The sequence below is a fragment of the Momordica charantia genome, assembly GCF_013281855.1.
Source record: "Momordica charantia cultivar OHB3-1 chromosome 10 unlocalized genomic scaffold, Mcharantia_2.0 BLBB01000010.1, whole genome shotgun sequence".
NCBI classification, from domain to species: Eukaryota; Viridiplantae; Streptophyta; class Magnoliopsida; order Cucurbitales; family Cucurbitaceae; genus Momordica; species Momordica charantia.
Genome location: NW_028275158.1, coordinates 10,484,561 through 10,495,821, shown reverse-complemented (window position 1 = coordinate 10,495,821; position 11,261 = coordinate 10,484,561). Strand labels below are relative to the sequence as shown.

The following is an 11,261-nucleotide window of genomic DNA, read 5'->3' as shown; positions in this document are numbered from 1 at the left end:
GTCGACGGTGAGACGGTAGCATCATGGGTGTGGTTTATGACTCAAACAAAACGTGCGCTCGCTGGAGTTGATAATTTGGTTTTCGTTTCTGATAGACATCAAACCATTTGCAAGGCAATCGACAAGGTATTTCCTGCTGCATTTCATTGCTTTTGTATACAGCATATCAAGGTTAACTTGATAGCAAAATTTAAAAACGATGCGAAGGCAGTCGAGGAACTATTTTTAAAGGCTGCAAAGGCGTATCGCGAGTCATATTTCAACTCAATCTGGGCCCAACTTCGTGCATACCCCGGTGTACGGGAATATCTAGATGATATTGGGAAGGAGCGTTGGGCTCGTTGTTTCCAAACTCAATTGAGGTACACACAGATGACTACAAATATCGCAGAGTCTGTAAATGCCCTCTTCAGGCACGCCCGTAAGTTGCCGGTTACCGCCTTACTTGACCACATTAGAGGTAAGTTACAGAATTGGTTCTATGATCGACGGACGCTTGCAGCTTCCCGATCAACCATATTGTCCGACTACGCAGAAAACATGTATGCCGAATATTCCGATAGTGTGCGGAGACACGTTGTAGACAACATTGACTAGTTCCATTTCCAGGTACGGGATGGCAACCTTGACGGGATTGTTGATTTGAACGCTATGACGTGTAGTTGTCAGGAGTTTGATTACTTTAAGATTCCGTGCTCTCATGCTATTGCGGCGGCGATGATGCGAAATATAAATCCATACAGTCTGTGCGACGAGGCATATACGACGAACTCCTGGATATTGGCTTATGCAGAACCCATATTTCCAGTCGGACACGTCTCGACATGGAACAGTTCGCCAGAGTTTGTCAACATACCGGTGGAACCACCAAAGACTGTTCCAAGAGTTGGGAGGAGGAAGACAACTAGGATTCCTTCCACGGGTGAGGTACGACAAACACGTAAGTGTGGTCGCTGTGGTGCGTGGGGACACAATCGCAAAACATGTAGCGAACCTCTTATCACATTGTGAATGTATGCTTTTGTTGTTCATTTACTTTTAAACATGTATGAAGTGGATTTTAGAGAAATTGGCAAGGTAACTTGTATCTCAAGAAACCAACCATGCATGCATGCATTTGCAACTCTATGTGTTCTACTACTATTATTATTATTATGAGGATTGGATTGTATTATTATTGTGTGTTTCATGTATCATGCTTCGAGAATGAAATACGAATTAGAAAAGACAATATCGAAATTCCATAAATATTCAAAAAATGGGACGGCGCGCCCACATCTGTACAGCGTACTGACGCCTAAAAAATATAATATTATCTTGGGTCAAAGTGTCCAGCTTTGACCCGGTAACATCGTACTCGAAGAAGCGTACACAGAAAATTCTGCAATCTGTGGCGTTACTCTGTTGGGGTGTGCGAACCCGACGCACCCTCCATGGCACCACTGGTAGGTCCGGTCGTGATGCAAATATCCCGCCATGATGTAGTACCGCAGGTAGGATCGTACAAATGAGCTTCAGCTCCTTCTCAAGTGAATCTAGTGGAGTGGCCGATTGGAGTGAATCCCATACGGTTAAGTCACCTTCCACAAGATCAATTCCGAGCATCACCCAGTGGTTCCCACCTATGTTGATCGGGGTGTACACAGTGTCTGCATCAGTCCAAGCCACATTCTGGTCCAACTGCCTACCGAACACATACCGAAATATTGTATTCTCTTGGCTCCAGGGGTATTCGATTCTCGTGGACAGGACCCCTGGTTTCATGGCCGCATACGGACCGTCTGTTCGGTTCAGCAGAGTCTGTACAAGAAGTACAAAATGATATTACTTACACAAATAATTAAAATAGTATTTTTTAGTACAAAATGGTAAAAAGTCTGTACCGAAAGTAGCACGTCGCCTATCGCAAACTTTTTGCGACACAGATGTACACACTTCTCCAACTTTTTGGCCGTAAATAGGTCGAGAGCATCAACTACCTATTGCATTTAAGAAATACAAGTTGATATTGAAATATTATTGACAAATGTAGTACTATATAGTGGAATAAGAGGTACTTACCTCGTCCTTCAATTGGACAATAGGGTCTAGTACATCGCGATATCATTCCTTCCCTAGTAAGCCAGCTGCAGTAGACCGAGTTCGTCCATCAGTGTCTGGGTCATCCATCCATGTCTGGAACTGACCGTCCAGCTGTGGAGGAATAGGACATGCTGGGTCATATGCGTCCACGGTGATCCTACGCCGGCCGGTTGGTGTGTATATACCCTTCAGCTTCCACGAATAATGGCGCTTGCGTAGTCCCCGGCAAGTTGGGGCATGCTGAAGGTCAGTTTCGTCCTGGTCAAGGTACGGTTCAACCTAAACCACAATAAACACGTAAGGTCGAGTAATGACAACTGACGAAATGCATGACATTAAGTTTACCTTAACGATCGCGTCGGGTGCCCAGTCCTTATATGGACGCCTAACTCGTCGTCTCGTGGGCTGTGTATCTGGCTGAGCATCCGGCTCTTGCCTGACAACGGTGAGATCCTAATGCACAAGAAATATTAATCACATTACAATATGTGAATCAGGGATGTATACTAGCATTACAGAAGGTGGTTACCTGAATTACGGCCACCTGAGGTACATGGTCATCTGCATGATCCACTTCCGAGCCATCAGGTGGTCTCCCGATCGTAATGTCCTGATATTAAATAACATGATGTAAGACAAGGTCATAAATAATCCGACGAGGAAAATAAGTACGAGTTACCTGATTTGGATCCTCGTCCCCATCCGTTATCATACCATCATCCTCCTCCGTTATCATAGGATCATCGTCCCTTCTCTTCGGATCCTCATCGACACTATTCGGACCATGTCCCAACGTCGGTTCCTTTTCAGTCTCCAGGTCTTCATCCGTCCTCTGGTCCTCATCAGGCCTCTGGTTCTCGTCCATACTCTTCCGACCTCCATCTGGCTTCGGGGACTCATCAGGCCTTTGATCCGATGGACCGTCATCATCGGGCCCAACCCCACCTCCGAAATACTTGCTCGAATCAGGGAATTTACCCTGCACCCAAAACACTGGCCCATGAGCATTATTGTAATAATTAAAAACAAATTTGTATACATATTAAATTAGTACCTTCGCCGGTTTCTTTAGGTATCTCTGAATACCTTTCAGGGCAACTCCAAAGTCACCCAGTGTGTCCTCGATAGCACTGACACGGTTATCCAGCCTCTTCAATCGTATGTTGATCCTCTTCTTGAATTTATTCTTCTTCGATCTCTTCTCTAACCCTTCACCGTCGTTTGCACTGGGTCTAGCCTCGTCTACCGCATGTGCATCTACTATCGGATCCTCTAGAGGACCCATTTCCACATCAACGGGCGGATCAGGTACAGCTGCCCGTTCAGGTGAGGCAGGCGGATCAGGTACAATAGCCCGGTCAGGTACAACAGCCCGATCAGGTACAGCAGGCGGATCAGGTATAACACGGACTTCTGGTGGAAGAATGACACGAACCATGTGTTGTTCCTCAGCATCCGTCGCCAACTAGTGTTCCTTAACCTTGGACTGCAAAAAACCTATGATTAGATCGAAATGAAAAACCAAATATGAATCATACGGCCAAAAGAGAATTACTTACCCGCGTGTTATCGAAAACCTCACTCGCCAGCACACGAAACCCGCGCGAATAAGTGCACGACCACCTGAGAAGTCGAGGAATGACGTCATCGCTCAACCTCGTGGCTACTCGCAGGCTCAACGTCGAGATCATCTCATACGCCCATACCTGGAATCCATGAAAGGCAAATAAATGATGCAGTTGAATAATGTATAAAATTATACAATTGACTTAAACCTCGCTAACCTGAAATGCGTACGGAAACCTATACAGACTATAAGTCTCAACGTGTGTGGGGTCCGCTGTTGCCTTCTGTTGGTACGGCGGCAGTTTATCCTTCAGAGCGTTCTTGAGACTCCAAATCGTCCTATCAAAAATCATCGAACTCCAGTCATAGTTGCAGAACGCCTCCCACCGATCCACAACACCTAACAGGGCCGTATCTATGAACTGCTTCCTCTCCTTCCCCATCATGGCAAATTCTATGAAGTAAACTATGCCAACCTTCACAACATCCTCGTCGTCGTAAAAAACGTCCTCCAAAAAAATCTTCTCCAGCTCACTACACTTAACCCTAACACTGTCTTTAAAGTAACGTGCTCTAAGTCTTCGTCCAGGAATATGATTATCTACCCTATTCATCCTATGACTGAGCCCGGTGATTAGGTCGAACTCTCGCTTACCAAAAGACACCCTCTTCCCAAACAAGTCAAAGCTAATGACGTCCTGTCTAGGCTCTTCAACCTCTCTCAACAATAGGTGATGGATCAATGGACCGTTGAAAACAACGTCCATGTCCAAAATAGGACTGAAACATGTTTGCCTAAACATGTCTAACTGGGTTAGGGTTAGCCTGGCCTTAATCCTAGTAGTGGTTTTATCAACATGGGCAAGGTTCGTCAACGTGGCCGGAAACCAGTCATTACGATCTATGATGAGTCTCAAATCCATTCTACGTTCATCACAAAGTTGAAATAAAACATATTAGATACAGACTAAGCTAAGTGACAAGGAACTTAAAAAAAAAAAATAAACAAAACAGCATTCTGCCTTTCATCTCGGACCGAACCGGACCGGGACAAGTCCGAGATGAAAGGCAGAATGAGACAACTCAAATCTGCATCTCATCTCGGACTCATCCCGGACCAAACCGGACCGGGACAAGTCCGAGATGAGAGTCAGATTTGAGTTGTCTTGGGACTAACTTTCATCTTGGACTTGTCCCGGACCGAACCGGACCGGGACAAGTCCAAGATGAAAGTCAGTCCCGGACCTCGAAGGCTTCAATCTTGGATGCGATCAGTATTCAATCCCAGACCACTGAGGTCCGGGATTGAATACGAGATAGAGTCCGAGATTGAAGCCTTCGAGGGATTTTTTTTTCTCTCTTACAATGACAACGTCAAACTAAACCTAAATCTATACGGTCGCTTCAGATAGCGCCGGTCATGCTAATACAATAAAGAATAGCAACTTTCTTACATTGTAAAAGATATAAACTAACCTTGCAGCCTCTGAGATGAATCCGACGCTTACAGATGAGTGCGAAAGAATGATCTTCAGAAAAAATGGATGAGTGCGAAATGATTCTCCGAGACGGGGATTCTCCGAGATGGGGGTTTAGGGTTTTACTTGGGATGGGATGGGAGTGCCACGAAATGTCCGAGACGAAGGATGGGGAGGGAGGGGATGAATTTTTTTAAAACAGGGGTACAATGGTAATTTCATTATGTCATATTTTGAAAGGGGTCATAATTAATAGAATATGAGGTCACAAATTAGGTTTTTTAAAAATGGGGTCATTTATCCAGTTTCAGTTATTGAAGGGGTCACAAATTCAAATTTCCCATTTTGGAAGAGAGGTCATTTAAAGAACAACATTAGTTGTCGTTTTGTTGCCGTCATCGTCACTACCTACCGTCGCCGTCATCGCCCGCCGCCGAAGCCTCCATCTACATTTCAGATCTGGTCGTTCAAGATCTGAAACAAAACTTTTAGATTTAGAATTGTTTCATTTCAGATTTTGTACTCTACTCCTTCCCTCCCTTCTGTGACAAACCGCTGCTATCACTTCTAGATCTGAAACGAAATGGTCTAGAAACATTCAGATCTATGAAGTTTGAACCATCACGTTTCAGATACGAAGGCGATGACCATGGCCGGCAGTAGTCGGTGGCGATTGGCGGTAATCGGTGGTAGCCGGAGAAGAAGAAAGTTGTTGGAGAAGAAGGAAGATGAACAAGAAGAGGAAGAAGGTAAGGAAGAGAGAAACGAACAAAACAAAATAAAAAAAAGTCACATAATAAAAAAAAAGAAGAAAAAAATTATAATAATATAAAATTCATAAAAAATGACACCTCACGTAAAAACGACACATCAACAATGCCATGTCATTTTTCCGTTAGTCAACTAACGGTCAATCTAACTCATGGACCATTTTAAACTATTTTTCAAACTTTGGAGACTAAAAGTGTACCTTTCGAAACTATAGGGACCAAACGGACACTAGCTCAAACTTCAGAGACCAAAAGTGTATTTTGCCCTATTTTATTCATCCCACCTCCCCCTTGTACTCATTAGGGAGGCAAACATTCTATTTTAATGCTTCGTTTGGCCTCTAGAATTGATAGGAAATTATTTGAAATTCCAAGATTTTAAATAACGGAAATATTTCAAATTCCTAATTGCGTTGGGAACCAAAATGATTCTAAATCATTAAAATTAAAATTTATTGTTTGGATGTTCACGAGAAATGAAAATAAAGTATAACATTTTACTATTATGCCCTTAATATTTTGCAGAATATTACATTATTAATAATATAATATTTTAATATAAACTAGTAATTTCAACCATGGAAACATAAATAATTTAATCAAATAAACCTAACAAAAATTAAAATGAGTCAATGTCACATTTATTTTAAAAATTAAACTGAAAAAAAAAACTTGAAAATCTCTTGATTCAGTTTTTTTAGCAACTCTGGATTCAAATATTAAAAAGAAGAAAAAATATACATAAAAAAAACATAAACATAAAGATTTAAACAATATTGAAATATGAGGAAAATTAAATACACCAAAAATAAAATAAAAAATAAACCTTAGTTTGTTTGAATGGGGATGAAAAAAAATGCATAGGAAGAGTCGGTTTATAGTTATTAGAATTAAAGAAAAAAAATAGGACAAATCAAAATTTGAAAGAAATTTGATTGATGATGATGTGCAAAGAGGTTGGAGGGATATGTATTATTTTTCCATAGGGCAAAATTCGAATTTGTTAAGTTTAAACTTAAAATCCGACCCATTTGAAACCGAAAATATTTGAACTAAAAATTGAATTTCAAATCATTTAGGATTTCAAATTCTTTCGTTTTAGTTATCCAAACACATGAAAGATTTCAAAATCCATCCCTACAAATCCGAAGTTCCAAACAGGAGTAAATGAAATCATAGCTGTAGAGGAGGCTTTGGTAGTTACCTTCGTTTAGAAGCCAAAGATCCAAACCGATGGAAATGTAAAAATCATTGCCTATCCTCCATCTATAGCCCTTTTCGAATAAATCACAACCACATAAAATACTCCCCGTGTATAAGAAGGGGCCATTACCAATCTTGGCCTTCATAAAATTCCGAATTTTTATAGTATTTTCCTTTACTCTCTATTTGACGTCAAGAAAGTTGATGAAATGATTTTAAATTCTGTTATTTGAAATCCGAAAAATAATTTTAAATTTTTTATCTTGTTTGAAACAAGAATGATTTGAAACGAATTAAATTAGATTTTTTTGTTTGGGTATTCACCCGAAAGAAAAAGAAAATAGAAATTTTACTGATTTAGACTTTTATTTTAAATTTATTAATTAGAAATTAAAATATGACGAAGTTAAATAGGTAATTTACTTCAAAAGTCTATCAAATCCTGCACAATCCGACCATTTCATTCAAAATCATTTGTTACCAAACAGTGGAATTCATTTGAAATCCGTCATCATTTTGAATTCCTTCAAAATCCGAGATACGAATCCTCGTAAGTAGGCTATCTGGATTCTTTAAAATCCTCCTCAACCATAGTCTTATTATTTGTATTTTTTTTTTTTTCCTAAGGTATTATTTGTATTCTTGCTTGTCATGAAATGACTTTTCAAAATTTATTGTTTGCTCAGATGCCCCTCGTGAGACTTTGAGAATTCTATTTATAGCTTCACAATCCTTTGAAGTTGCCTTGAGGAGAAGGATAATTAGCCAAAATTTATTTAAAATAATTACCTGAAAATTGAAAATTAACAAAAGTTTATCATTCAAGAGCGATATCTCTTCTTCAACGCTATAATTAATTTAGTCTATACAAAAAATTAAATAATTCAATGTGAATTAGTTTACTTTGAGCTATTTTTTAATAAATGGAGTTACATTGGGGTGTGTTTGATTGGTGATCAGAAAACAGAAATTCAAAAACAAGGGATTCAATGAAAACCACAATTGTATTCTTTGTTTTCAGTGTTTTTAGATATGTGTTTAGTAGCAGATTTGATAATTTAATCTCAATTTAAAAAACTGTTGAATGTGTGTTTAGTAATATATTTATAAAAGTAGTTACAAACTAAATTTTAGTTTAATCTAAACTTATATTAATTAATTTATTAACATTTTTTTTTATAAATTTTGTATAATTATCTTATAAGGTTATATAATTTAGAATATCTTATATTTTACCTGTTTTAATTTTAACGAACATAAAATGAGTTTATAATATGATGTAATATATTTATCAAAGTTTTTATCATATTTTATATAATTCTGCATCTTAAAATTCTCAAATTCTGAATATAAAATAGTGAAAACATAAAAAAATCGTTTTCAGAATTTCTACTTTTTGGATCACAGAATTCGAAAACATTTTTCAAAAACGAATCTCCAAAATCCTGTCGAACGCGTATTCGCTGAATCCATTTGATTCAGTGAATCTGATAACAAAAAACGGAATTCAGATTTCTAACCAAACATACCCTTATATTTTGTCTCTATGTATCAATTCTATTTCTACTCCTAAATTTTTTAAAGATTCATCTTAGTCGGTATATGTGTTTATGTTCAAATGCAAAATTTTAACATTAACAAAAAAGGAAAAATTATAAAATATTAGAGTACGAAGACCAAACTAACAAAAAGTACGAAGTATGACTAAATTGGACAACATATTTTGGCATGTTAGATGAAAGTCAATAACAAACTAATAGTAGGACTATTTTAAAGATTTGTCTAAAATAGAGATTAGATTTAGATGTCTAAAAGTGGAACAGTATCGTTTGATAACCAATTCAATTTTCTGTTTTTTGTTTTTCAAAATTTATTTTGAAATTCTATGTAAATTCAAAAAAAAAAAAAAGTAGTTTTCAAAAACAGTTTTTCAAAATCTCATTTCTTCTTCTAATACTCAACCCTTTTTTTTTTGGTTTCTTTCTCATATTTATCTCTAAAAAATTTATTTTTCACTCTAAATTTTTTTTATTTCTAAATTTCTTTCTACAAACTGTATTTTGTATCTTTAAAATTTTCATATTTTGAATACTTATTGTTATTTGTCTCTCTCCAACATTTTCTGTATATTTGTTTTTTTTTCTAACGGACCAGTTTCATTTCTCTCTCTAAAAAATTAATATTTTTCCTAACTTTTTTATCTCGAAAATTTCATGTTTTATAACTTTTCTGTCTCTCCGTAATCTATTTATCTTCTAAAAATTATATTTTATTTTCTCGTTCAATTTTCTTTCACTATAACTTTTATTTATCTTTGTTTTTATTTATTTTATATAAAAATTATATTTTGAATCTTGTTTTTATCTCTAAATTTGTTTCCACTATAATTTTTTTCTTTAATATATCTTTTCCTCTCAACTTTATTTTTTTCTCTAAAATTTTTCTGTTTTTGTCTTTAACTTTTCTCAACCTATTTTTTTTCTAAATATTTTTATTTATCTCTCTAAAATTTATCTTCTAAAAGTTTATTTACATATATATTTTCCTGTTTCTACATCAGGGAAAGACAAAGATTTCCGCACGGTTGGGTCCCAAAAATAGAAAATGCATGTCCCGACTCCGTTCCCATCCCCGATTCCATTTTTTAAATAATTAATATATATTTATTACACTTTTTTATATTTAAATTCTAAAAATAATTAAAAAAAATTATAAAACTGATAATTTTTCTCGAGAACATCCCTCGGACCAAAGAATGAGGTGGAGACGGAGACTAAAAATTTTCACGAGCCCGATAATGGGGGAGAGTATCTTCACTCGCACCCACATCATCTCTATTCTACATAAAATTTTCTCTTTCTAATATGTATTTTCAATTGTTTAACTTTTTTAAAAACAAAAAACTAAAAATCGTTACCAAACATGTTTTGGTTTTTTGTTTTTTAAAAACAATAAACAAAAAATGGTTATCAAACATATATGGTTTTTATTTTTTAAAAACAGAAAACCAAAAACCAAAAACTAAAAATAAGAAAAATCAAGAACCAAAAACTAAAATGGTTATCAAACGGGCCCGAAATATTCCAACAACAGGGTTATAATTTCGCTTGGGCTCTTATTCTTACATAGTTGAGGGTTGAGGAAGACCATTAAATCACATAAAATTCTTCTCATCTAAACTGCGTTTTAAATTTAACAACATATGGTCCATGTAATTCTATTTTACTCTTTTTATCTTGATTTTTTTTTTTTACATTTACAATCACCTTTTAAGTATGATGTTTAAATATTCTAGAATAATTATGCATTAGGCTCTAATAGTATAGCAACATAAATAACAAAATATTGTGACCAAAACAAAAGAGTCTGTCAACTTGAGCATAGCTCAGCATTTTTTTTCGATTAAAAGATCATGAGTTCGAATCTCCACCTTACCTGTTATACTAAAAAAACAAAACTATTATGGGAAGATAAAAGGATATCCGATTAAACAACCAAAAGAGGAGGAGACTCGCGAATCAAGGTAAGAAGGTCGGGACCTGGCGACCCGAGGTTGGAACCGAGGAGTTCTCGACCCCACAGCCGAGAACTCCGTTGGTTCTCCCCGACCTCTGTGCGGCCCAATCCGAATGGACCTTGTGTCGACCCCAGACTCCACATGAGACCCACTCCGTCCAAATCTCCTGAGCGCACTAGGATTCGACTTCTATAAATAAATAAAAGGGTGAACCAAACCCTAAAGGTATGCCTAAATACCCTACACTCTATACTCGACTACTTCAATTCTGACTCAAGTATCGAAAGTTGTGTGGCAAGAGCCACACCAATCTTTAGTGCTATTCTATTTTGCAGGTCTCGTCGATCCCTTTTATTCTTAAAGATTGGTTCGAATTTGGTGGAATCCCTAGAGACCAAATTTCTGCATCAACAAAAACAAAAACAAAAGAGTATATTAACCTAAAATATATAGTTTAACCGAATTATTGTCTGAAATCAAAGTTCCATTTGATTGAATCCAAACTTCCTATTTGATTTTGAAGACATCATACCAAATTTCAGAAATAGACCCAATTAGAATTTTAAATGTTGATGTGATAGAAATGTTTATGTCTCAATTCTAAAAACATTTTGATAGAAATATCGATAAGATGTCAATATGGAT

At 36.7% G+C, this 11,261-nt stretch overlaps 1 protein-coding gene across 1 annotated transcript; it reads right to left on the bottom strand.

Annotated features, from left to right (window-relative positions):
• Positions 1-1,251: 1,251 nt before the first annotated feature.
• Positions 1,252-1,764, bottom strand: LOC148208523 (uncharacterized). Its single transcript, XM_088119093.1, has one exon. The coding sequence runs from the start codon at positions 1,762-1,764 to the stop codon at positions 1,252-1,254; it is 513 nt and encodes a 170-aa protein (XP_087975219.1).
• Positions 1,765-11,261: the final 9,497 nt, after the last annotated feature.

What these genes read in the sequence shown, in the direction of transcription:
- LOC148208523 (XM_088119093.1), bottom strand. Translation starts at nt 1,764, where the DNA reads ATGAAACCAGGGGTCCTGTCCACGAGAATCGAATACCCCTGGAGCCAA.